Consider the following 26,531-nt stretch of genomic DNA (forward strand, 5'->3'; position numbering starts at 1 on the left):
TTTATTCCCCTATTTCTCTAAGGGTGTTTTTTATGAAAGGCCTTTTTCTCCAGCCAACTATCTTGCTGATATTGTATCTTTTCTATATAGGACAGTGTTTTTATTGGCTAGATTTAATGACCTGCCATCTAGAGCTCTTGAGGGAAGATACAACAATAACCCAGTATAAAACAGCCTATGTGCCTGCTCAGAAAGGTCAAGAGTCAGTTTTCCATGTTTAGTTGCAATGTCCTATGTACCATCTGTAGTACTCCAGCTTAGTACTGCTTTATTAGGTACTTATCAGGGCCAACCCAATGGAGAAAATGTCTTCATTTTATCAGCAGATTCTTCTACCAAATTAGCCAGAAGGTCGCTAAATTTTGCCCAGTAGCAATTACGATAGGGGAGGTGTAAAGTTAATATTCTGACACTGATAATTTGACAGTCACACTTAACCTTGCTTTGATTTTTAACTGTTTGCTCTTTTATTTCATTACTTCTTTTAGCTTCTGTTTATTTGTGCTGTTGTGTATTGCTTTTGGGTCTCGGATCACAGATAGGTAGAATCCTAGAACTGAAAGCAACTAAACCCTCCAGGCATTTTCCCCATCATCCTGCTCAATGCAAGATTCCAAATTAAAACAGCCCAGACAGACATCTTGAACCTCAGCCACAGTGAACACATCCAGTGAAGGGGAGCCCACTACCTCTCTGGGGAACTGGTTCCACTGTTAAATTGCTCCTATTGTTAGGAAGGTTTTTCTAACATTCAGTAGGAATTTGCTGTTGTTTGAAGTCGCATCTCTCTTTGAACCTGTGAGCCTATTTCACCTCATTTGGTGAGAGAGAAATCAGAAGGGTCATCACGCCCTGACTCCATGTCTGTCTCTCACCTGGCCTATTATTAGAAAATTCAGTGTCTGTATTTAAGACACAAAGGGAACTTCCTGTTTCTATCTCTGTCTTTCTTATACCTTCCTGTCTTCAAGATGTAGTTTAGGTAGATGGCTTTCGGGCCTCATGTCCTTAATAAGTCTGCTTCTTATTTCAAATATAACAAATGTCTGTTAGTTTTCACAGATAGCTGTGCTGGGGCAATACTGTGCATCCAAGACAGATATTATGAGTATTTTACTTTATATTTAACAAAATGTTTGGCTGCTGGAACAGAGACAAGAGCCTAGAGTGGCCCTGCAAAATGGGACTACTCTGAGCATTCCAACTCTGTTGTTTTGTTTTGTTTTTAATTCACCCCTCCCTGCTACACCAGGTTAGTGAAATAGAGGCAGAAAGGAGATAGGTTAGATAAGCCTCCATGGAAGTAGAGTATACAAGCTTGTAACTGGATTTCCTGGAATTTTTCTTCTTTTCAAAACTGTTTTTTAAAAAGCAACATGAAGAGGTATCCTCGCAGCAACCTTGTGGTGGCAATTATGTGCTTTTTGTTTGACTGGGATGTCCCAAGAGTAGCTGACCCACCCAATCAATCCTTCCATGTAAAGTTGCTTTGTTTGCCTAATCTGGTTGGTCGCATTTATGTGGGAACCTCAGAGATTTGAACCTAAGGCAAATCCAGGTCAGGTTTTACCTACTTAGTGCAATATTTCTAGTGAAAGCACTCCTGGATCTTTACAAGGAGAACTCAGATTCCTTTCATTCATTGCTGTAACTGCCACTTCATCCTTTATGTAGAAAAAATTGTTGAGCACTGGACAAAAGAGGCATTTACCTTTGTGGTAGAAATTTCTCTGGATTTTGCTCGGAGCTTATTGACCTGAGATTCAGCAATATCAGCCCTTTCCTCAGCCTCTTCCAGCTCATGTTGTGCTTTTCTGAATTTGGAGAGGTGAACGTTGGCCTGTTCATCCTATAATCAGACAAGAATTACACAAACACACATACATTAGCCTGAAAAGGTAATTATGGATCTGGTTCTTGTTTCAATTTTGAGACCTTGTTGTTTTTAAGTGCCAAAAAAGTATAAATAACTTACAGACTCCTCTGCTTGTCTCTTGTAGGATTTGACTTTCAATTGAAGTTTATCCACTAAATCTTGTAGTCTGATCACATTCTTCCTGTCCTCCTCACCCTAGAAATGTGACAACATGTTAGCATATTCAAAGGAAAGAATTGCTGTGAGTCAGCTGCTTCCTTTTCCTCTTACCTGGAAAGTCAATTCTTTGACTCGCCGCTCATATTTGCGGATACCTTTGATGGCTTCCGTAGCTCGCTTCTGCTCTCCCTCAAGTTCAGACTCTAGCTCTCGGATCTAGGAGTTGAAGTGATACAATTTGACTTTGAACATCCAATAATGGAGTCTCTGAAGAGAGGATAATTGATATCTGCCACAGCTCTCAACCCCAGTGTTTACCCTGGCCTCCATTTTCTGGATCTGTTTCTTCCCTCCTTTCAGGGCAAGTTGTTCTGCCTCATCCAGACGAAGCTGGAGATCCTTCACTGTCTGATCCAGGTTCTTCTTCATTCTTTCCAGGTGGGCACTAGTGTCTTGCTCTTTCTTCAGCTCCTCTGCCATCATGGCCGCCTTGAAACATAAGCAGTAGATTCAGATCAACAAGTAGCTGAAGTTAGTGCATGTAGAACAAAGAAGAGGGGATCAGCTTGGGAATCAGGAATGAACACTTCATAACCAGCTTGATAAATTATTCCTCTGCTCAGCAAATGGGTTTAACCTTGGTTCTGAATGTTTAGATTTCTGGTTAATGTATAGTTGTATTATGGTTTTTAGTTTTGATTTAATTATGTACTTGCTAAGATTATCTTGATTTTGTCTATTCATCTTTTCTGTTTTAACCCAAGTTATAGATTTGGGAACTTATACGCTGCTGAGAGGCAGTTGATTGGAGTGGCCTATAAGCCCTGTAAACAACAAGCAAACAAAGTGAGCTACACAATTTCGGCTTCCTGCTAGATTTCCATACAGGATTATTTACATTATAATGAATGCCTAAACTATTTGCAGAAGTCTCCATTTCTTTTTCCAGAATACGCTTTGAAAATCAGTATTGACTCATTTGAGAAGATTGTGTGGCATATGGTAAAAATGGGGTGGGTGGGAAGTACATAATACAGGACTTACATCTGTGATGGCCTTCTTTGCCTTCTCCTCTGCATTTCTGGCCTCTTTGATGGCATCTTCCACTTCACTTTGAAGCTGAGAAATATCAATTTCCAGCTTCTTCTTTGTGTTAATGAGACTAGTGTTCTAAAGAAGAGAAAGTGAAAATGTATCTGAATATTTTTGCAATAATTCCTAGTTATTATTAGGGTTTATTCCTCCCAAACTCAGAGACAGTACTCCTCTCATTGTGAGAAGTTGCAGTAAATAACAGAAGCCATATCCATTATTCTATGCTTTTGAGAACTTCTTTTGGCCAATGTTGGACACTGCATCCTGGGCAAGATTTTGCAAGGCAATTCTTACAATACTATCATGACACCATCCCATACCTGTGTATGTAAAAGCTGAACCCGCTCAGTAGCATCAAGAAGTTCTTGTTCAGCCATCTTCCTTCCTCTCTCTGTCTGTTCCAGAGCTGCCCGGAGTTCCTCAATCTCAGCCTGCATCAGATTAGCTCTGCGCTCAATCATGGCCAATTGCTCTTTTAGATCTTCTTGGCCTCGGAGGGCATCATCCAGATGTAGCTGTGTGTCCTAATTTCAAACAAGAATATTATTTAGTAGGGGTGATCCTTAGGCCAATAATTTTGATTACCCATATAAAACATTAATTGATGGAAAGTACTTTGAGCTGTCCTTGAACATTCCTCAGATGTTTCTGTGCTTCAGCTGCAATGCGATTTGCATGGTTCAACTGGATTTCCATTTCATTTAGATCACCTTCCATCTTCTTCTTAATCCTTATGGCCTCATTCCTACTGCGTATTTCTGCATCCAAGGCGCTTTGCATGGTTTCCACTGTTCTTTGGTAATTCCTCTTCATCTGATCAAGTTCTTCATCTTTCTCGGCAATCTTTCTATCAATCTCAGATTTAACCTGAGTCAACTCAAGCTGAACACGAAGAATTTTGGCCTCTTCATGTTCAAGAGCCGCCTATTGGAAAATAAACGCATACAGATACTGAATTTGAGAAACTTAAATTGATTATGATTCTTTTTAAAGGAAGATTTTAAAATGATTTAGCATCAGAATGGAAGGTTTTCCAAATGAATGGATATATGACACAGAATCAAATAACTGCTGTGAATTAGCATTTTCATTGCCCCCTCAAAAAGAGCATATAAAGTGTAATTAACCACCTTTTTAAAATCCATTTTTAACATTTACCTCTGCTTCTTCCAAAGCCATCTGCATTTCAGATTTTTCTACCTCTACCTGCTTCTTGGCTTTCTCAAGTTCATGGATAAATTTGCCACTTTGAGCAATTTGTTCTGTGAGGTCAGCAATTTCCTCTACAAAATATTAAAGCACACACAAATAGCTGATTAAATGAACAAAAGAAGAGTAATCTGCCTGTGACCATATAGCACAAGGCTTAAGCAGAGCTGAGATTGATGCCTTCTTCTACCAGCTTCAAAAGTATCTGCATTTTCACCATCAGTTCCAAATATACCAAAAAGCTCCACTCAATATGTGTAAACTGTAAGATCACCAACATATGCAGCCACAACTTCCCATGATCACAGAACTTTTTTCCATTGTAATCACAGGAAATTTATTGTCATGATTGATAACTGCTTCACTCAGGTGTTCATGGGACAATAATCCCAGAAAAGGCTGAACTGCTCATATGGATTGTGTAAAGTTAATCCAATCCGTTATTGTTACTAAGTGTATCTCTGAAAGACATTATCATTTCTGAAAACAGAACTATTAGGCAGGGGCACCTTATTTTACCCTGGATTTCTTGTAGTACAGAATTGAGAACATGGTGAAGTTTGGCAATTCTCAGTGCAGACCACAGTGCTGGATGGTCCTTTGTCTTGACTAACTCCTGCCTAAATATTCAGCTTTCCTACACAAAGTCAAACCCAAATGGGCAGCTATTCCAGTAATACAGTTTTCACATCATTAAGGTTTAACAATGGGAAAATTCTGTCTTTGCATAGCACTAAGTCCCTCTGCAGCTGCTAGAGTTAAAGGCCAAGATATGGTACTTACGCTGTAAATTCTTGTTTTCTCTCTTGATTGTCTCCAGCTGATCTAATGTTTCTTCATAGGCATTCTTCATTTTGAAAAGTTCAGTACTCAAGGAGCGAGCTTCCTTTAAGGAACCTTCCAGTTCTGACTGGCTCTCCTCGTACTTGGTCTTCCATTCTGCCAAAATCTTAATATCCAATGTGTTTGAGTCAGTTACTGTTATGCTGATTTTGTCTGCTTTTTCTTTGCTAACTCTGTCCAGTATTTCAATAGCATCTCTACCTATACGTCACTTCCTTAACCCCTCTGGCCTTAAAGTAGCAGGTAATACCCTTCAGCCTTAGCAAGTCAAGATATGACTTGCATGTCCCACAGTATTGTCTGAACACACCAGCTACAGGTAACTCGATTAAGCTAAGAAGGTTCAGGTCAAGATAGCACAAATTGCTGGCTGTTAAACAGTAAACCTGACTTGCTTATGTACAGGTTAGTACACAGAGAGAAGACCTGAGAATGATATTAGCTCAATTTACACTATAAGCTAAATTCTAAATTCAGGCTTACAAAACCCAAGTGCTATATTTACACCGCATGGCTCCATTCCTCACATCTGGTCATACTTCTGGTGGCAATAGACGTTTAAAAATTGTAGTACTAGAGCAGAGAATTCTTCAAAATATACCTTGTCAAAATTTCTCTGTTTTTTATCTAGAGCAGCTGCCTGTGCATTTGCTCTTTCGACATCCACCATTAGGTCTTCCACTTCACACAGCAGTCTCTGCTTCGTTTTCTCCAAGGAAGCACATTTGGAGTTCACAGCTTCAACTTGCTCTTCAGCTTCTTGAAGTCGCTGAGCAAGTTTTTTCCTTAAAGAAGTCAGATTGAAACAGTGATGTTCTGTCAGGTATTTGGATTCTCTGTGAATCAGCTTTGTTCCGTATGGTGTTGCTTAACCCCTAGCTGTATGCTTGGAGAATGTTGTGTTTAGAAAACCTCTCTAATAGCAAAGTTAAAATGTAATGTAGTGCCTGGATTCACACATTACACTAAGCTAACCATTTGTATGGCTCTGATTTAGTGTGATGTGTGAAACAAGCTACTGTTTGTAACCCCTGTTTATGGTATAGTATTGTGTGAACCAGGCATTGCAGCTTATTTTTTAAAAAATAAGCAAAACAAACCTTAGCCTAACATAAGATTGAATCTAATCTAATGTGTTATTTTTTAGTAGAATCTGTTTCTAAGAAATTCATATCGTTCTCAGGGAAAAAAAAACTCCTTCATATATATCAAGAAACAAAAAATACAGACTGTGGATCACACACCAACAACCTAGCCTAGCCTAGCCTTGCCTTGCCTTGCCTGTTGCAAGAAGGTTAAGATGCAAAGTATCTCTTACACTGACATTTATATGGAATATTTGTCAGGATTTTCTTTCTCATGGGAAAGGATTCATCCCGTTATCTTTACAACAATAACAAATAATATTTTGACTACAGAGATCATGTGAAAAACACCTGTTATTGTGTGTTGTGTATTGTGCTATCTACTGCCACCTATTGGCGTGTGTATGCTAGTTACCCAGTGGGGGTGGCATAGAGCTATAATACAAGGGGAGGAAAATGTTCAGTCTCTCTGAGTAGTTGTTAGTTGTTTTAGTGTTAGCCACTGTGTAGGTTTTATGGGCTACGTAGTTGTAACAAAGTACCAAGTAGTGTACCTCTTCTCTAAGAGTTTGTAGCTAGAGATTTTGTTAAGCTTGTGTTGCTAATAAGTCTTGGATGCTACATTACATGAGAAGATGTGTTTTTCTTTATATTTTGTATGATATTTGCATTTTATGGATTTTTGCATTTGTATCAATAAACACCAGTTAGTATATCTTTTCTGACTGGATTTCTTTGTGAAACAAGAAATGGACATTGCATTGTGTTTGCTTTCATGGCTAATATTTTCCTGGAGTTTTTGGTGCGCTCTGCACAAACAGGAGTGTTTGTGATTATCACTCTGCCCGACAATATTATGAATGCCCTTGCATCTGATAAGAAGGAACTACCGGTTTGTGTTGGAATGTTCACACGAATGGATAATTTGAGTGCATAAAAGTTGGAAAGCTAGTGTGTAAAAATAGTGTTAGCTTGTCACTTTTCCTCACTTCTCACTTACTTCGCCTCTTCTAGCTCTTCTGTGCGTTGAATAGCATCTGTTTCATACTTGGTTCTCCACTGAGCCACTTCTCCATTGGCTTTGGACAGGGCACGTTGGAGCTCACTCTTGGCTTCTTGTTCTTCTTCATATTGTTCTCGGAGCAAGTCACAGTCATGGCGAGCAGATTGTAAAGCATGTGCCAATGCATTCTTTGCCTAAGAATTAAGAGCACACCATGAAATCCGTGAACTCAGATTATAATATATATTCTCATGTAAGCATGGTACAAACTTCATACACAAACATTAATGCCTATGTTTTATATAATTTATGCAAAGACCTTATTCCTAAATTGTCATGGGAATACAAGTCAGGTAATTTATTCACACTACTCAAGTGTTTTCCATGAATGTTCAAGAGTATATTCCAAGACTTTGGAATTTCTTGTAACTGTGTAGCTTACAAGAAAAGCAGCCTCCTTTCTTGAATATGTGGGCTCCCTGTTGTAGAAGATAACTATAAGCAATGCAAGGTATTCTCATGATGAACTTCAGTTATTTTTTTTAATTCAGCAATTTATATATAATCTTACAAATTAAATCAAAAAGGTTCTTGATATTCTCACGTACTGAATTCATATTTGAGAGATTAAGGGAGAGTTTAAAATTGAAAATGCATTGACAATAAATCCTATGCATGTCTACTCAAACTTCCCACTGATTTGTATGAGACTTTATGAGCATGTTAGGAACTTAGTCTCTGAATTGTAAACAGGGCAAGCCTGTGATACAATTATGATACATGACAAGATTTCTGCTCACTAAGTGTTCGCATCAGCTATTATCTAAACTCTTAACAATAACTCATCATTATGCAACTGTATGTTGGGAGATAGAGTGCTTGTTGCCAAACATGGCTCAAGTGTTGAAAATGACAGTGTCATTATTTTTAATAATCTATCATAAATATTGCCCAGCACTGTCTGCTTATGAATACCTTGGTCTCTTCCTCTAGCTGCCTCTTCAGCTCTTCTATTTGCTGAGTAAATGCTTGCTTGCTTCTGGAAAGCTGTGATATTATGCTTTCCTTCTCCTCAAGTTGCCGTGACAATTCACCTTTGAACAAAGACAATTTTTAAATAATGTTATTCTTTAAGCAGGTAGAATACATCAGTTAATATAACTCTTGATCACTGTCAGCAAGATCAATTAAAATCTCCTTTGTGTCAAGTCCAACTCCTTTTGACTTCATGGGGACATCAATGAGGTTCGCTGGTAAAATCATGGAGATTGTTTGCCACTGGTTTCTTCCAGGACATTGAAAAGCCTACAGCCATAGATTTTCCTAGTGATCTCCTATCTGGGCACTAGGCAAGCCCAAGCATGTTTAGCTTCTGAGCCCAGACAAAACAAGCCAGATCCTGCCACTTGCTATAACATGTTCTGATTTATGAGAGCATTTCCCACATATCTCCCACCTCAGTGGGAAGAAACATATTGCCATATTCAAGTTGTACCAGATGGATGAAATAAGTAAGTGGAAAGCAGACATGCCCTCTTTCCTTCTTGTGCAAAATGCATGCGTTCCTTATTGTTAGACTGCTCATTTCAAAGTTCAGCAGGACATTCACAAAGCTGTGGACTTTCTCCTAGCACAAAGAAAGCTTTGAATGTTTGAATCAGAATCACAAATTCTTATTTCATGCTTACATTAGCTAACATGGTAGTTTATCATTCACCTTCTTCTGTTATTTCAATATCAGGCTAGAATGAGGCTGTCCACAATTTTCCAAAGGACCTTAAGGACTATTTCTTCACTGAAAATATTTCACTGTCCTAAATGAGATGGAGCACTTGAATTGAAATTAGCGTAGCTGCATGGATTCGTATCTCTACAATTAGCTTCAAGCCTTGGAATAACAATAAGCTGCAAATAAACCGAGTTGCACAGATATTGCTGAACACGAATATTCAGTGCCTTCCACTTACTATCAAGTGATGGGAAAAACGATTCTGGAATGGCCCTTATTTGCATTTTGGTCCATCCTCAATGTTTTCCTTACCTGCTTCAGCCTGTAGACGAGCTTTTTGTGTGGTTAGATCATTCACTGATCTCTGGTTTTCCTCAGATTTGGCCTTCAATTCACTAAGCTGGTCCTCTAATGTGCGGCACATTTTCTCTAGATTAGCCTGCAATGACACAGAGTTCAGAGGGTTTCTTATACGTTTTGTGTTTGCACAACTGTGTAGAACCGAGAATCTACATTCTGGGATCTATGAATGATTTTATTTTCAAATACCTTAGACTTGGAAACAGCCTCCAGGTTACTGGCCAGGTCATCGATTTCCATTTTAAACTCACTCTTTTCCTTCTCCAACTTTTGTTTGACGCGTTGCAGATTATCAATTTGTTCCCCAAGCTCAGCTGTGCTATCCGCATGCTTTTTGCGAAGAGCTGCAACAGTGGCTTCATGCTGCAGGGCAGATTCCTCCAGATCACGTCTCATTTTCTGGAATTCTGCTTCCCGTTTTTTATTCAGTTCAATCTGGGCAGAGGTGGCCCCTCCGGCTTCTTCAAGCCTCTCACTAATTTCTTCCAGTTCACGGGACAAATCAGCCCGCTGCTTCTCTGCCTTGGCTCGAGTTGCTCTTTCAGACTCAATCTCTTCTTCTAGCTCTTCAATACGAGCCTATGTAGGAGAAGATTTTGATAGTTAGGAGTAGCAACTGTGAGGGTAGTCAGTGCAGTATCATCCATGAAGACAATACTTCCAAGAGTCTTATAAGCAAAAATGGTAGTGACATCAAGGAGCTCACAACCTAAAAAGAGCAGAGGGAAGTGAGGGGGGGAAAGGATGCCTACAGAAAATGTGTGGCAGTGTTGAGTAATACTTTGTGAAACTGTCTTCATTTTGAAGAAAGACAGAGGTGCTACAAGGGTGCCAGGATGGAAAAAGTAAAGTTAATAGCTATAATGGCGGGAATGAATAGTAGACTTTTTTGCAGCAGAGGGTGAGAGATAAAATAGAAAAAATGGACAGAACATTTGGGTGGGACATATACATGAAGAGATCCAATAATAAGGATTGGATAAAAAAAGATGAAAAACTGTGATATGGGAGAGTTGCTTCAGGGGTACCTATTTAAAATTGGTTGTATTGCATTAATTTTAGCATTAGCTGTCTGTTGAAAAGATATACATCTGAAACAAACAGATCTCATTAACTTCAGTGTTAGTCTTCATTCAGTAAAATTACAATTTTAAAATAAGCAGGACAATTGTTGTTGTTGTTGTTATCCCCAACTCTAAAGAGAGATTAAATATAATCAAACATTCTATGTATTGTGATTACTAAATAAAGATAACCTGGAACAAACTTAAATATGAAAGAAACAAGTCATGCCTGTAGCTCCTTGATTTTCTTTTGCAGCTGAATACCCATAGTTTGCTCATCATCAATTCTGCTTTGTAGTTGACTGTACTCAAAGTCTTTTCTGTAAACATACCAAAGAGACAAGTTAATTAAAGTAATCTTGTAATTATAGTTTAATGTGCAGCTATAGTGTATATATGACATACTTTTTCAGCTTTTCTTCTAACTGCAGTTTATCATTTTCTAGATCCATAATAGATTCTTGGGCTAGTTTCAAGTCCCCTTCTAATTTTCTCTTGGCTCTTTCAAGATCCATGCGGATTTTCTTTTCTTGTTCCAAAGAGCCTTCCAGCTGCAACACAAGTTTAATGTTAGTTTGGGATTCAAATATGGGCAATTTATATGTTTTCCTTGAGTCGAACAAAACTGCGATATGCACTCTCCTACAAGGAATGGACATTTTCAGCAGAGATGTGGATTTTTTCATTATTGTCCCCAGTGCTTGCCCCCAGTGTATATCTCCAGTGCATATCCAGTGTATTTTGGGTTGGAAGGAAAAAGGATGCTCCTTCTCTATTCCTACATATAGTCAATGGAAACATGAGGAAGTGCTCCTCATTGTTGTGCCGATGATTTGCTTCCATAGTATCCCTTTCCATTTCAAAGTTTTTAAGGTTTTAATGTCCTATTCTGAACATTAAACATAAAATCCATGAGTTTATTCCCCAAATTAAAATAAGAATGCATGATACCAGAAGAGCCGCAAGCTCAATGTTCAATTAGATTGGGATAGCCCACAGTAAAAATTCAAGATTCTCACATCATCAACTTGTTGTTCCAGCTTGACTTTGGCTTTTGTGAGGGTGTTAACTTTGTCTTCTTCAGCCTGTAGATCATCAAGAGCTTGCTGATGAGCTTCTTGGAGGGCTTTCTTCTCTTTGGTTAATTTCACAATGGTTTCATCTAAAACTGCCATTTCTTCTGTTAGATTCTTCACCTATAGAAAACAGCATAACATAGCTGATGGCCTGAAAATCACATGGAACCCTGGTAACTATCTCATGCAAGAAATAATTAAATTAGAATTATGGGTTCTCCAATGAACCTAATTCTTTACATTCATCAACGATATAAAGCCATTAACTACCTTTTCAAGCAATATTTATTTACTTAGTGGCATGATATGCTGCTTCAGTCAATGCCAACTCTGCTTATTTACATTTTCGTAAATAAGGTTAAAAATGCAGCTATTAATAACAGCACAATATAATACAAAACACAGGCAAGCCACAGAGATAAATAAAGTAACTCCATTTCAATTAACTCCGAAATTATAAGAAGGAACAATTCACAAAATTTCTGGCCGTAAGACCTGCTGAAAAAGCCAGGTTTTGATGATCATTCTAAAACAGTGTAGGGGCCATCTGGATCTCACAGGAGATGCTGTTTCAGGGCAGCAGTTGAAAAGGCCTACTTCTGAGAACCCTGAAGGTGGAAATAGGTGAGGAAGTGAACTGAATAGTTCCTTCTACAAAATCTTATTGGACAGGCAAAAACAATTGGGAGAGGGCAGGCCTGAAGATATCCAGGTCCTGAGACATGCAGGGCTTTAAGCTGACAATGGGTGCCTTGAATTGCACCTAGAAGCCAACTGGTAGGCAGTGCAGCTCTCAAAACAATTCTATCACATAAGCAGATTGTAAAATGCCTATTGCTATTCAACATGCTGAATTCTGGACTTGCTGTAGCTTCCACGTGGTCTTCAAGGGCAGCCCCGTGTAGAGGTGATTAAGGCATGAATGATGGAGAGAAGGGCCTTCCATATGGATATCATCAGCATACTTTTGATACATACCCCTGTGTCAACCTATGACCTCTTCCAAAGCTTACGTGTAAATGAAGAAGAATGAAGAAGATACCAAACCATATGGCACCCCACACTTGAGGAGTTTTGGGCTCTCTGTCTTTCAACACTGCCACTGACTGGAACCAGGAAGGAGGAGATCCACTGCAATGTGGTGCTTCCCTCTCCCAGTGCTCAGAGGTGGTCCAGGAGGATACCACGGTTGATGCTGAGACATTGATCAACACCAGGAGGTCGGACTCCTCTGTCCCAGTCTCACTAAATGTCATCCATAAGCACCATACTTACCGATCATAAGCATGGCCATTGCAGTCTCAGTGCTATAGCTAAAAACTGTTTGAAAATGATCAATTTCTTTCTATGTAATTTCTTTACAATCTTCCCCCAAAACAGGAGATTGCAGACAGGTTGATAATTGTTCAATATTGTTGGGCTGACTGATGGTTTTCTAAGGAGGAACCTTATATTTGTCTCCTTAAAGCAGGCTTTCTCAACCTTGGCAAGTTTAAGATGTGTGGACTTCAACTCCAAAAATTCTAGAAGTAGAAGTCCACACATCTTAAAGTTGCCAAGGTTAAGAAACCCTGTCTTAAAGGAAGATGACACCCTCCTGTCACCCAAGGATGCATTTATCAGTACACTGATTAATGCAATCACCTGGAGGTTTTCACAAACAGCAATGGACATTGTTTCATTGTTCAGATTACATTACCTTGTTTTCAGTGGCATGCTTTTCTTTTTCAACCTTGGCCAATGTTAGCTCAAGGTCATCAATATCCTTCTTCAATTCAGAGCATTCATCCTCCAGTTTCCTTTTCTTGGCTGTCAGTTCTGCATTAAGCTCCTCTTCATCTTCTGCTCTTTCAGTCAGTTCCTTGATTTTAGCTTCCAAATGGATTTTAGTCTTGATCAATTGGTCACATCTTTCTTCAGCATCTGCCAAACTTTCACTTTCCTTATTAAAGAAAAGATACCATTATTGATTATCGTTCAGAATGTTTCCACTTTCTTAAACATTCCTTCCTTTTAAACAATAATGATCAACTTTATCTTTCTCAGATTTAATTCATAGCTCAGTTTAATTAATATTGATTCATAAAAAATAGTTTTAGTTTTCAAATAACAAGCATGTACTGTTAAGTTTTTAGACCCATTGGGCAGTGTGGAAAAAGCTTGAAAAAAAAAAAGCTTTCCTTAAAAAAATTTTTAAGGAAAGAAGCCCAAATCCCACCAGCTGTACATAAATAACTCTCTGAATCCCAGCAGTCCATCATACTTAGTATTTTGCAATTTCAGAAATAAACCCGAAAGATTTAATACTGAAACCCAGCTCTCATCTTCACATTACGCTGGCCCAGTCCTTCACCACCACCACCCACATACAATTTTTGTCCATGCTTTCAAGATTCAGTGCTGGTCTTTTAGGTTTTCATTCACAAAAGCACAAGGACCTTGGTTCAAACTGGGGTTAACTGTGCTGCAATTATATAATCAAAATAAATGGAAACGTGGAAAATGTAAGGATGAAGGTGGTCAAGGAAAAAAATGAAGCAGGAAAGGGGGGCGGGGGAAGCAAATGGAGACAGTTGGATAATTCCACTGTGGCTTCCACAATGATATGCTATTGAATTCTTGTTGTTCTCTTATATACAGAGAAATACTTGGGAGCAAGGGATTAAAATATATAGTTGCACTATATATTTTCCCATGAAAATATTTCAGTTTTGTTTTGTTTTTGTTTTATTTGGGTTCTTTTTCAGCTAAATCATTGCCCACGGTGAATACAGGATAAAATGAGTAAAGTAACCCTACGCAGCCCCTACATTGCCATGTTGTAGAGAGAACCAGTTCTGCCAAAGCAGGTGATAGAATGGCTTTTTCTTTTACACACAGCAAGGGTGACATTGCTTCTGGTGCTCAAAGCATCAGCTATAGAGAAAGGAAGGTCATTCTAGAGGATAGCAAGGAGGGATCAGTCACATTTCCCCAGAGGAGAATGAATAATAATTTTGCTCTAATTGAAATATTAATTTAAGAAGAGTGAATTATGAACTATCTCTGAGAATATCCCATCAGAATTAGATTGATGCAGCATACTCAGTGTGAGATTAATTTTTTGAAAAGTCTTCAGAAGCTGCAGTTGGTCTAGAATACAGTGAAAAATTATTGGGTACATGTCCATGGAATTGTATTGTAGTTTTCCTGCATTCTCCCTTCTTTGCTTCTGGAAACCTCTTTTAACTCAAAGAATTAAAGCCCTAAATGGCTTGGGTCCAGAATATTACCAGATAGATAGATAGATAGATAGATAGATAGATAGATAGATAGATAGATAGATAGATAATTAATTTGCCTCTACCTACAATTAGAAAGAGAGGCCAGTTCTGTATCCTATCCAAAATGGATACAGAAATTATGGTGATGAGAATCCAGGCTTCCTTAATGTCTTTGCCCATACTGTGAAATACACGGCTTAAGTGACCACATTATGATTGACTTCTTGCCACTTGATAAAGACATTTAAAAAAAAAAATTCTAATAGATTTTTGCCTGCAATTATCTGCTTAGGATACCACATTTCCTAAAGTGCTTAGGATACCACATTTCCTAAAGATCATGGAAAAGATTTGTAAGCTCCTTACAGATTGCACTTGAAGCTGTAGGTCATTTTTCTCTTGCAACAAAGTCACCATTTTTTCTTCCAGTTCTTTCCTTTTAGCTTCCGATTTAGTAAGTTCTTCCTTTATTTTTTGAAACTCTTCTTTCAGATTGGCCATTTCTTTCTCAGCTTCTGCACTCCTTAACAGTGGCTTAATCTTGAAGAACAGCTTCATCCAAGGCCAGTGTTTGACATTCATGAATGAGCGAATGTTGTACTGAATCATGAAAATTGCTTCCCTGAAATGAAGCCATTCCAGAAAGTTATTTATTGTGAATTAAGAAAAACAGAATTTACTAAGTAAGGCCCTGGAGTTACATCATGAGATCAACAACTATCTCCCAACCCCATATTTTGGGTCTTCTCCAACTGTATTGCTGAACTTGGTAATACAAATGCTGAAAACTGGCAGTCCCCTTTTCTTCATTTTGAGGCAGGAAAGAGATGAAATATTGTACTTGAAGATTTTGTCTGGGCTGGGAAGCTAAAGAAATTTAGCCTGGCTATTACTTGATGGGAAGCTATCAGGAAAGCCCAAAGTTGTAGATTGGATTGAGAAGTTAAAAAAAAAAAAATCCAAAAAGTAGTAAAGAGCAAACCAGTTCCATTGTATTGGGGGTGGGGGGGAACCTACATGTCATAAAGTCACCAGGAGTTTGGCTTGATTTTGGGAACATTTTTGCCTTTGTAGCTAAACCGTACTAAAGACTAAAAATGGTCTTTTAAAACAGACACTCCTCCACCACACACACACACACACACAAAACCTTAGAAAAGCCAAAGTACATAGCCTCAGTTCTCACTTCTGTTCAATCCATTCAATTTGGCCCCAGCTTATCACAAGGTTACCCACCACTGTGCTAAATACTAAACTAGACCCTTTAGTTTAAACTAGTACCTGTTACTTTTCCATTTTCTGATCAATCTACAGGAATTATCAAATCAAATCTTTATTACAGTCATAGACCAGCATAACAGCAATTATAATTTGCAAAAATCCAGGCAAGACTAACTCTCTTAGCAGCTTGCCTGCCATCTAGGTATAACAGAACTGACAGGGTAACGTCCAAGAATATTAGGAGCCTTGATTTCAAAGGGACATATTATTCTATGAATGGGATACTTATGAATACAGCATTACAGTTGCTCTGTGGTTTTGCTTGTTATGTGAACATGACAAAACATGGCTTATCCAGAAACCATAGTTAATCATGGTATAATGTGATATGTGAAGTCAACCAAAGCCTGGGAAGGTTGGAGAGACTTCTTTGGTTCTTTGGCATAAATATGGATGAGTATCTATTTACTCTGGAAGCCTCAGCATACACAAACAAGTGTTATGGAAGAGAAATTTATTCTACCTTCTTGCCACCATTTTTTGGTATTCCACTCTCATGAGAAACCCCCTACACATAGCCTGTGTGCGGGTAATCAGCAAAGCGAGGCGATCATCTCTCATCTCTTCCAGAAGGCCCAGCAAACCAGCCTTGAAAAACACCTGAAAAAAGAATGCAAAAAGTAGATGACGTGCCTTGTGTATTTAAAGCTTGTACCCAAGTCCTCAGCTCAGATAAGTGCTTACTTTGGTATGCCCAAATTTGTACTGAGTGTGATCAATATCGATGGAGCCCAGCAGTTTCTCACAGGCTTTCTTACTGTCCATAAACTGGCCCTCTGGGATAGCACTAGCATTCAGTACACGGTATCTGCCCATTTAAATACAAAACATATCATTTTAGTGTTGGAATCCATGGCAAAAGGAAGAGCTCTGATTTACTGGCAGTCTTCTAATATATTCTCAATGTTTAGAAAACTGTTCATAAAAGCTGGTACAAAGAAAGTTTAGCAATAATAAAGCTTGTTTGTCATTTAGCATGAAGTACAAACCCTCAACAAGCATGAACCTATGATTTACAAATCTCATTGTCTATAGAAAGCCAACAATAATCAAATCTCATTTGGCTTAGCGCTATAAATGGGCGAAACGTAATGTAATTTACTTTACAGAAGGGTGTTTTTTTTAATTTGTTTTTTGTTTGTCTCCTGATAGCAGAACTCTCCCAAGGATAACTTCTACAGGCAAATGTAGATCGTGTAATGCAGCACAAAGATGCATAATTTTCTTTGCATACATTGCTGAATTAAAGTTATAATATATAGCATGATGGGTAGGGTGTCACTATTGCTTTCAGATAATATTTACCTAACAAGAGTCTAGTATGCAAACTGGTAAGTTTACAGGAAATTGAGATGACAGACCTTTGCTTAAAATCTCCATATAAGATTCTGTTTGGAAATCCCTTCCTGCAGATTCGAATGCCTTCAAGCACTCCATTGCATCTCAGTTGGTGTAGGACAAGCTTATGATCCATTGCACCTGTGCAAGACCAAAGTAAAGAAAAATGGCAGCTTTTTTTTCCTGACTTTCTCCTGAAGCTTTTCTGGAAATCCACACAAGAGATTCCTGTAAGTTACCTGGAGTTTTAGTTTCGTTGGGGATAATGCAGCGCACAAAATGTGGATGAGTTGTTCTCAGATTGGACATCAATTTGTTCAGGTTTTCCTGTGTTTTTGAACACAGCAATTGTAAAACATTATGTAGCTCTTAAAGGAACTTAGAAAAAAACTTGAGATATTCAAGTATTGTATTTTAAAGCAATTAAAAATATAGAATTTTTAAACTAAGAACCATTCTACTAATTTTTCAATTTTATTTTAAAAATTTTGGAGGAAGAAGAAAAAGAGAAAGTTTGAGTTAATATGTTCTGTGGCCTCTTAAGATTTCTTGTCAATTTAATTCAATCCTCTTTATAGAAATAGTTTGAAAACTAATGAGCACTAAAGAGAATTGTGCATTTTATGTAAATAACTATGTCAAAAAACACAATACGTCCTGCAATATAATCTTTGTAAAAGTGTCAAAGATCCTTACCCTGAAAAGTGCAGAAACAGTTTGGAAAGATGACCCCTTCTTCTTGGCACCTTTCTTTTTATGACCACTTTCTATCAGAAAGCAGAGCATAAATGTAATTAGTTCTCTTGTTGTCATCATCTCTACCCAACCTTTTTGCTAGATGTGATACAGCAGAGTACATTTTAAGGCAAATTTGACTAATGAATTAGAAGAGAAAGGAAAGGGTTCCTGAAACTTACCATCATCTTGGGAAGAAAAGGTTGCATACAGATTGGCTAAGATCTTAATGGATGATTTCTGATACAGTGCCACAACAGTTTCATTCAAGGGATCTTTGTTCTTCTCTAACCAGCCACCAATATTGTAGTCCACGATCCCAGCATAGTGCACAAGAGAGAAATGGGCCTCAGGCTTGCCTTTGACAATTTTTGGCTTCTGGAAGTTGGCTGATTTGCCAATATGCTGGTCAAAGAGTTTGTTCTTGAAAGACTGGTCAGTTGCCTTGGGGAACATACATTCTTCTTCCAAGATGGAGAATATGCCCATTGGCTACATTGAAAAAAATAACATAATTTTATTTCAGATATATCTTTTTACCAACTGGTGTGGAAAGCCACAGAGATAACCCTGGAGAAACTTTATGGCAACAGTTACAAAAACATGTTTTAAGCCCAGGAAACAAAGGAAACAAAGGAAAAAAACCCAAGGAATTCAAACTGACTTTGCCTTAATTCCTTGGGGTATTACAGGAAAGGAATGTAAAACACAGGGTTCTGAGATTCTGTTACTATAGATTATCTCTATGAAGTAGAGTTCCAGCATTCTTGTGGAGTCTGTTTCCTAACTTGGTCTACCTCAAAGGGCTGATATCTGGGTGTTTACTGATAAGATAATATTCTAATTTACCTTCTCAATAAGCTCAATGCAAGCAGCCAAATCCATTCCAAAATCTATGAAAGTCCATTCAATTCCCTCTTTCTTGTATTCTTCTTGCTCTAGCACAAACATGTGATGGTTGAAAAATTGTTGCAGTTTCTCATTGGTGAAGTTGATGCACAGCTGCTCCAAGCTGTTAAACTAACAACCAAATAAATTCAATTAATATAATTCCTTAGACCTCACAGATTCTCCAGTAAATGGAACTTCAGTTCATCAGGGATTTCAGACACAAGAAACAGGAAAGCGAGCAGTGGGAGATTTTCTTCATCAGTGATCCTGGCTGCTCTATGATTGGGTGGAATTTTAACTGTTCCTTCTCCCAAAGAAAAGAGACTATAAGAAGATTATTCCAACCTTTCTGCTGTAGATAACATGAGGATGTTATTCTTTTCCTCAACATTACCTGACAGCTGTTGCAGCCATGGGCTGGAATAGAGCACAGAAGGCAAAGGAGAACCAGAGTTTGTAAACATACCTCAAAGATTTCAAAACCTGCAATATCCAAGACTCCAATGAAGTGTTGTCTGGGCAACTTGGTGTCCAGCTGCTGGTTAATACGAGCTACCATCCAGAAGAAGAGTTTTTCATAGACAGATTTAGAAAGTGCATTAACAGCATGATGCACCTGCAGGCAACAAACAATTAGGAACAAGTGAAAAGTTAAGATCAGCGATAGCAAAACAGACCACTATAGCAACTGATATGCATGTATTAGTGCCAGGCCAATATATTTTCCTGCATTTCTTTCTCCCCGATTTCATTCAATTCAGTCAATGAGCAATTACTTCATATTTCAAAAGGGAAGAGAAATTCTCCTGGGTGAAGTGTGGCATTCTTGCAATCATCTGGCTATGAAACAATGAAGGGGTGAGTGTGAATGTCATGTCTTAAAACTGTCCAGCAGTCTGCAATCTTCCTGGCTTCCCGGACTTCAATTAAAACCAAGTGGAATCATCTCTGTTTCTCCTTACTCAGGAGAAAATTGGAAAAACTATTGGTAGACAATTTTAAAAGGCATTTGTGTGAATCTCTAAAATGTATTTAAGTCAGACTGTAACCTGTTTTAGAGATCTTCAAAAAGTCTCCCTGAGAAACACAAATGGTAATTGGTATTATATGCATGCTATTATCTCTGACAGCAGATCCTCATTTTCTGCTTGCCCCATTGCCAGTACAGGACATCTGCCACTTCTTGGGTGCAGGAATTGATAAAGTTGTCCTCTACCAGCTCCCAGCCCATTGCAAATGTACCCCTGCTTCTGCTTCAAAACTGATCTTTTCCACCCTAAACCCTACAGTGAAATGTAGGAGCGAAAGAACAACTTGTTCCCTTTGTAGCATCAGAGCAAGAGAAGTAAAATGGGGGGAGGGGGAAGAAAGGGTCTGCTTTAGTGCCAAAAGACAGAATGTGGGAAGTGGGTATGAAAGAATCCATGTGTGCAAAGAGAACTATGAAAAAGAAGAGCTAATGGGGACAGAACAATCTCCAAGATAAGTGTTGGTAGATTGGCCCACAAAGGGGCCAGCCAGCCAACATTTTCTTTCCTGTGTGGATGAGAAAGACAAGCAGATAGTGATCAATAGGAGCCTACAGACACCATAGTCCAGAGGAGTGTTTCTCAACTTCGGAACTTTAAGACATGTGGACTTCAACTCCCAGAATCCTCCAGCCAGCCATGGGAGTTGAAGTCCAACATCTTAAAGTTCCCAAGGTTGAGAAACCCTGGTCCAGAGTGACCATGCTCTTGGCCTCACTGCCAGACCATTGCAATCTTGACTGCAATTTTTAAAGTCAGCATCAGGAAAAGCCAACCGCAATGCAGGAGACAAGCAGCTTAAGCTTCACTTGGAATGTTCCTTAGTTGAAATGTTTTCCTGTTAAAAATCACTGCATGTTCCTTGAAGTTTCTGTTAGTGGAACTTTTTTTTTAAATGGCATTCCAGCAATACAATCTAAATAGGATGAATGTCACAATTTCCTTCCAAGCAGTAGTTCTAAATTAAAGAACATCCTGAAAGGAAAAATATATTTCCCTGTTGTTTGACACATGGACTAACAGATGGCTTTGATTTGTCACCTGTACTCACCTGATCTACAGTTTGACCTTTGGTCACATACTCATTCCCCACTTTCACCCGAGGAAAGCACAGGGATTTCAACAAATCTGCAGAATTTAGACCCATCAGGTAAGCTGCCTTGTCAGCCTCTGTAAAGAACACACAAGAAACAAGCTTTTGTGAAACATTCTTAGAATAATCAGGGTGGTGAAAAATACAAACACTGAATTGGCAGTATGAGTTGGAAGCAGGAAGACAATACTGACATTTCTGGGCAGAGCACAGTTATGAAATCCAGCCTTTATCAAGTACCAATCCTTACTGCTCATCTTTACTGGTCATTCAAAATCAATGAAAAACAAAAATGTCCTCAAAAACCCAACACATTTAAAAAGTCAGTTGCGTTCCATTTGAAATATTCTATAGAAGACACATCTTAGGTTCAAACCTGTTCTCTCTTCCTCTTTCAAAACCACCTCCTTTTTCATTCACAGTTCCTACCTCTCAATCAGTAAGGCATCCAAAGCAAAAATAATCAGTTTAATCCCACCATGCTTGCTGTCATTACCAAAAGCACAAAGCACATGACAGAAAACAAATGTTTCATTGCTGAAAGCTGAAAAGAAGCCCTTTATCCTTCCTCTTCCCAATGTTAATGTGCTCTTTCCGGAGGTGCTTTCTAAATCACGCAGTTGGATCATATTATCTATAAGATTTGAAAGCTAACTTGTGGAATTTGTTACCTTCTGTGCCATCTGGTTCTGCTTGCTCTTCTCGGGGTTTCTGCTTAAACTTCATGTTGCCATAATGCATCACTGCTCCTGTCAATTTATAGATGCCAACTTTCTCATCGGGAGTGAAACCCAGGATGTCTATGGCTGTCTAACAGGGTGGAAGGGTGCTGCAGTTAGCTATGTTTTTAGACAGGAATTCCATTCTTTGTTCTATGTCATAATCATACTTTCACTCACATCTGTAGCTATAAGCTCCTCTTGGTCATCAATGCTCTGGACTGCAATTTCACCTTGGCTTATGAATGGATAGTCAAAAGGGTTCGTTGTAATAAGAAGCATTTCTGAAATACAAATGGGAAGCTTTTATGAAATTCTAGTGATTGCCATATATGAGCTTTCCAATGAGGAAAGAGTCAACAGAGTAAAACAAAAAAGACCCCATATTATTTACCCCACACATTATCAAATAAGATGAAAAATTCAGAAAAGCAAAATGGAAATCTTATTTACCAATTAGTTCTGGCTTCTTATTGGAGAGAATCTGGTAGAAAATGTGGTAACTCCTCTCAGCCTTTAGCTGAAAGGTTACTCTTGACTTTTCCAGAAGATCTACAACAGAGAGTCCAATTAATGTTTGTGAGTCCAGTTTTGTAAACATTACATAGACTATTCTCCAATTCAACTACTTACAGGACTCAATATCTGCTGAAGCCAGCTTTCCAGTGGCACCAAAATGAATCCTAATGAATTTTCCCTACAGGGTAAAAAGACGGAACAGTTACTTCAGAAATCTAGGAATGTTTAATGAACCACAACATACGGATTAGATCTATTTTTGTAAGTGAATATTTTACTATGGTTTTTGTTTTATTCTGTCTCTTGAAGATGGTACTATTTTCAAAGAAACCATTTGCTGCTGAAGAGGTAAGTCACTATGTTTTAACAAATGTTCTTGTGTTTGTCTGTGTTTTAAACTTTGTTTCGGTTAAAATCTTTTCATTCAAGAATTTCCTAATAGGTACAGAATGTTTTACCACATAGGCAGGTGCAATGTATGCATGCCTTAGAAATACTCCAGTTCTGGGGAATTTTCTTTCACATCCCTTCCACTCCTTCCTGCAAGAAGTGATTTTAAAAGGCAACAAGATGGTTGCTGAAGCCAAGAAGTAGTTAACATTCCAGAACATTCCAGAAACCTGTAAAATCTGCAGTACAAAACTAATATGTAAATTATCCATTTTCTGTTGAACTGCCTGACTATAAAGCCATCAGGTTTCAGTCAGATTCCATGCATCTAATGAAGTAAGCGGGCAGCTCAAAACATATGCCTTTTAATAAAAGTTGTTATTGGAAGAGGTGCCACCAAATTCCTTTTGATTTTTGGTCACCATAGACTATCACAGCTCTCCTCTACCAATTTTATTCAGTTATGATTTTCCCAGTATGTTTGAATTGTTCCAAGAATGTAACAGGTAGATATTATATTATAAAATGGTTATTACTGGATAAAAATGACAACTTTGGGATGATGGAAAGTAAATAAGCAGAGGATCCTTCCTTTTAGTTGGAGGACCACTTTCTGTAAGGGCTTCTGGTGCTATATATCTAAGGGGTCCATGCCCACATATAACAGGCTCGCACAAACCCATTCTTGTATTGATAAGCCACAGTCATGTCCAGAGTCAAACGATTATTACCTTATTTTATACATGCAGCTGACCTATTTCATTAACATTGGAGATGGCATGTGAGGGTGGGAGATTAAAGCTCCCCCCCTACTTTATTTCTGAATTTCCTCCCCCATACAAGAATCAGCAGCACCTGTGTAAATATCACAGCATTTGCAGTAGTTTCACCCAGACAAACTGACTAGCCCAGTTGGAAAAAACTTCCACTTCTGAGTCACCTTGGGCAGGGGGGATAGTTATACATTTACACCAAAGCTGAAGTACCTCCCATCCCAATTACCTCTTTGTGTTGGAATTAGATTTTTTTTTAAGCCTTCCATTGAAGACGGGGGATTTTTGGGGGGGGGGGCAGCTTGAATTGCTTCATGGGGAACGAGAGAAGGAGCAAGACAGGCTGGTTGGAGAGGCTGCAAGTAAAAGTATCTCCTGCCAAAGAGTTCATCACTTACAAAACGGGAGGAGTTGTCATTCCTCACAGTCTTGGCATTCCCAAAGGCCTCCAAGAGAGGGTTGGCACTGATGATTTGATCTTCAAGTGTCCCCTGCAGAAGTATTGGAAGAAATATTTGAAAACCAAGAAATAAACCACTGCGCAATCTTGTATAGAAGTGAGTTTAATTAAATTAAATGTGACTGATTTTCCAATTAATGTATTTAGAATGTTTAAATGTTTTCTTCCTAGGCTTAGTTAATGTGTGAGAGAATAGGGAACGCGAAATCTAGAATTAAATTGCCCGTGCCGTCACTGAATTTAAATGAATTCTGATAAGACCTTGCTTTCCACGCTACTTTTTTGCACCAAACACACATCTCTCTTTCTTCTTAAGGTAAGTGATTTGTTATTGGTGCTCAGATTCAGAAATGTGCAAAATGTTTTGAGTTCAGACAGGTTGTTCTAACTTTACCAATAGCAAAGAAAGCTCAGAACATTTTCAGCAAAATCAAAACAGCTGTTTCAGACTTGAAATGTTTAGAATTCAAAACATTTTGCACACCACTACTAGGCGGTGTATTAATTATTTCCCCCAAGGAAACAAAGATCAGAAACTGATTTCGATTCTAGAAGCAGAAAATGCATTTTGCATTCTTACAGCTCCCTTCACAGTTTCTTTTTTTCAGATGACTGTTCCTAAAAGGCCCTATCAGAAGGCAGGGAAAGAATAAAAGGAGGGAATTAGAAGGATAAGAGAGGGGAAAAAAGAAGGCAATACATTTTTTACAAGTCTTGCCTAGAATATTATTATTATTATCAAATCTGGTTCTGCAAACTAGTACTGTTGCTAGTAACTGAAGGAGAGCTAAATTTCCTGGGGGACTTAGAAACTGCCTGCTTAGATATCTAGTTTTCATGATCCAATCACCTATTCTGTTTAAGGATTAATAGAATCTACCCTTCAACCATTTGTACATTGTCAGCATTCAGGATGAAATGAATAAAATCATAACTGCAAATCATTGTAGTCTATGTCCTAGAACCTATGTCACAGGTTTTGGGGGTTTGGTTTTTGGTTTAACAGCACTAGAAGTAAGCATTATGATGGTATCAGAAAATAATTCAGGACAGTTATTAAATGTAATGATTATTTGTTACAATTCAAGTCTCTTTGGAGTCCTTGGGGTTCTCTGAGCTTGGTTGTTTTCTTGCAAACGTTTCATTACCCGGATAGGTAACATCTTCAGTGCTAGAATAGAGTGGAGTTTGCTCTCTGTTTATATACAGTGGCATGATCAACTCTCTTATTTAAAAGAAAACAAAATAAAACTTTTTATGGAGCTATGCAGTATAGATCTTTCTGAAGGATTCTTAATGTGTAGTTATTTTGTTATATTTTTACTTTGGTTTTAGCTATTATTGATAATAAGAATTCCACCTGAGCAACCTCTATGGAACTTAAGACAGAAAAAATATGAATAATCAGACTGTATCTGCTTAGAGTTCCGGAACTCTCATTTGTCAGGCAACAACCAAGTTATTTGCTCATCTAGGACTAGGCCTGTTCTTCATACCTTCATGCCTGTTTTTTGCTCTTCTTTCTTCTTGGTTCCTTCTCCAGCTGCAATTGTTGCAAAATACTGAATGACCCGCTTGGTGTTGACAGTCTTTCCGGCACCAGATTCTCCACTACCAAGAAAAAAACCAATCATCAGGTAAAGAAATATTATCTGTATCAGAACTCTATTATTACAGTCATCAAGTAGGACAAATCTGAAATGCCTACTTACGTGATCAGAATAGACTGGTTTTCACGATCTGCCAAAGGAAGAGGGGAAAAAAATATGCTTACAAAGCTACAAAGATGGATGCCGAGCCATGCTAAGTAGCAACTCCGGAATCAATTTCATGCAAGTAGGAATATATGAAAGGGATTGTTAAGACTTATGCCATTGCCACCACTTTATTGCTCTGTTTATACAACCCCATTCCCTTTTCAGTTTTGAAGCAGACCTACCAGTTAGCATGAACTGATACGCATTGTCAGAGATGGAGAAGATGTGGGGAGGGGCCTCAGTACGCTTTTTGCCCCGATAACCAGCTACCACCTCTGGATTGTACACAGGCAACCATTTATATGGATTGATAGTGACACAGAAGAGGCCTGAATACGTCTGGATGAAAACCAAAAATAAGTGTTAAAATCTACTCTCTTTGAGATTTTACCCCGTTACCAGGTAATGATAAAACATACGTAGATCATCCAAGAGCCGTAGCGATCTTTGAGGTTATACAAAACTGCTGGCTCATTTAAATGTGTCAGCATTGCCATGTCTTCAATTTTGTCAAATTTAGGTGGGTTCATAGCATACACATCCTCCGCCTTGACAGTTAGTGTCTGAAATGCAAAGAGGAAAAGGCTTCCTATAAGGACAGAGTAGGACAGAATTAAAGATTCAGTTCCAACTAAATACTTTGAACAAGCATGTCATTCAATCATTCTGTTATTGTCTAGAAGCTGTTGATAACATTACAGTAATTTCCCCTTAAAGCTGGCCTTCAAGGAATATCATCTTGCACTGAGGCTTGTACTGTTCAAAAACCTTAACTTAGTCTTCAG

General features: G+C 38.3%; 1 protein-coding gene across 1 annotated transcript in view; it reads right to left on the bottom strand.

Annotated features, from left to right (window-relative positions):
* The window catches only part of LOC103063479 (myosin-3), a 29,942-nt gene that overhangs the window by 1,445 nt on the left and 1,966 nt on the right, over positions 1 to 26,531 (bottom strand). Inside the window, exons 4-40 of the mRNA XM_025163150.2 lie at positions 26,166 to 26,309; positions 25,929 to 26,085; positions 25,702 to 25,729; positions 25,486 to 25,600; positions 23,928 to 24,020; positions 22,481 to 22,544; positions 22,301 to 22,399; positions 22,028 to 22,131; positions 21,800 to 21,938; positions 21,087 to 21,205; positions 19,474 to 19,623; positions 18,966 to 19,136; positions 18,299 to 18,608; positions 18,078 to 18,148; positions 17,621 to 17,708; positions 17,405 to 17,522; positions 16,728 to 16,851; positions 16,507 to 16,643; positions 15,129 to 15,384; positions 13,199 to 13,441; positions 11,443 to 11,619; positions 10,829 to 10,974; positions 10,653 to 10,743; positions 9,549 to 9,938; positions 9,312 to 9,438; positions 8,246 to 8,364; positions 7,268 to 7,464; positions 5,784 to 5,967; positions 5,123 to 5,288; positions 4,289 to 4,413; positions 3,746 to 4,054; positions 3,451 to 3,654; positions 3,080 to 3,205; positions 2,354 to 2,524; positions 2,147 to 2,251; positions 1,976 to 2,071; positions 1,712 to 1,849 (exon numbers count right to left, since the gene is read on the bottom strand). Coding sequence (XP_025018918.1) covers positions 1,712 to 1,849; positions 1,976 to 2,071; positions 2,147 to 2,251; positions 2,354 to 2,524; positions 3,080 to 3,205; positions 3,451 to 3,654; positions 3,746 to 4,054; positions 4,289 to 4,413; positions 5,123 to 5,288; positions 5,784 to 5,967; positions 7,268 to 7,464; positions 8,246 to 8,364; positions 9,312 to 9,438; positions 9,549 to 9,938; positions 10,653 to 10,743; positions 10,829 to 10,974; positions 11,443 to 11,619; positions 13,199 to 13,441; positions 15,129 to 15,384; positions 16,507 to 16,643; positions 16,728 to 16,851; positions 17,405 to 17,522; positions 17,621 to 17,708; positions 18,078 to 18,148; positions 18,299 to 18,608; positions 18,966 to 19,136; positions 19,474 to 19,623; positions 21,087 to 21,205; positions 21,800 to 21,938; positions 22,028 to 22,131; positions 22,301 to 22,399; positions 22,481 to 22,544; positions 23,928 to 24,020; positions 25,486 to 25,600; positions 25,702 to 25,729; positions 25,929 to 26,085; positions 26,166 to 26,309 — 5,601 coding nt within the window. The remainder of the gene's footprint in view (positions 1 to 1,711; positions 1,850 to 1,975; positions 2,072 to 2,146; positions 2,252 to 2,353; positions 2,525 to 3,079; positions 3,206 to 3,450; positions 3,655 to 3,745; positions 4,055 to 4,288; positions 4,414 to 5,122; positions 5,289 to 5,783; positions 5,968 to 7,267; positions 7,465 to 8,245; positions 8,365 to 9,311; positions 9,439 to 9,548; positions 9,939 to 10,652; positions 10,744 to 10,828; positions 10,975 to 11,442; positions 11,620 to 13,198; positions 13,442 to 15,128; positions 15,385 to 16,506; positions 16,644 to 16,727; positions 16,852 to 17,404; positions 17,523 to 17,620; positions 17,709 to 18,077; positions 18,149 to 18,298; positions 18,609 to 18,965; positions 19,137 to 19,473; positions 19,624 to 21,086; positions 21,206 to 21,799; positions 21,939 to 22,027; positions 22,132 to 22,300; positions 22,400 to 22,480; positions 22,545 to 23,927; positions 24,021 to 25,485; positions 25,601 to 25,701; positions 25,730 to 25,928; positions 26,086 to 26,165; positions 26,310 to 26,531) is intronic.

This window comes from Python bivittatus, unplaced genomic scaffold (assembly GCF_059951505.1).
Source record: "Python bivittatus isolate LINGU-HERP-01145 unplaced genomic scaffold, Pbiv_v1 ctg000080_np1212, whole genome shotgun sequence".
NCBI lineage: Eukaryota > Metazoa > Chordata > Lepidosauria > Squamata > Pythonidae > Python > Python bivittatus.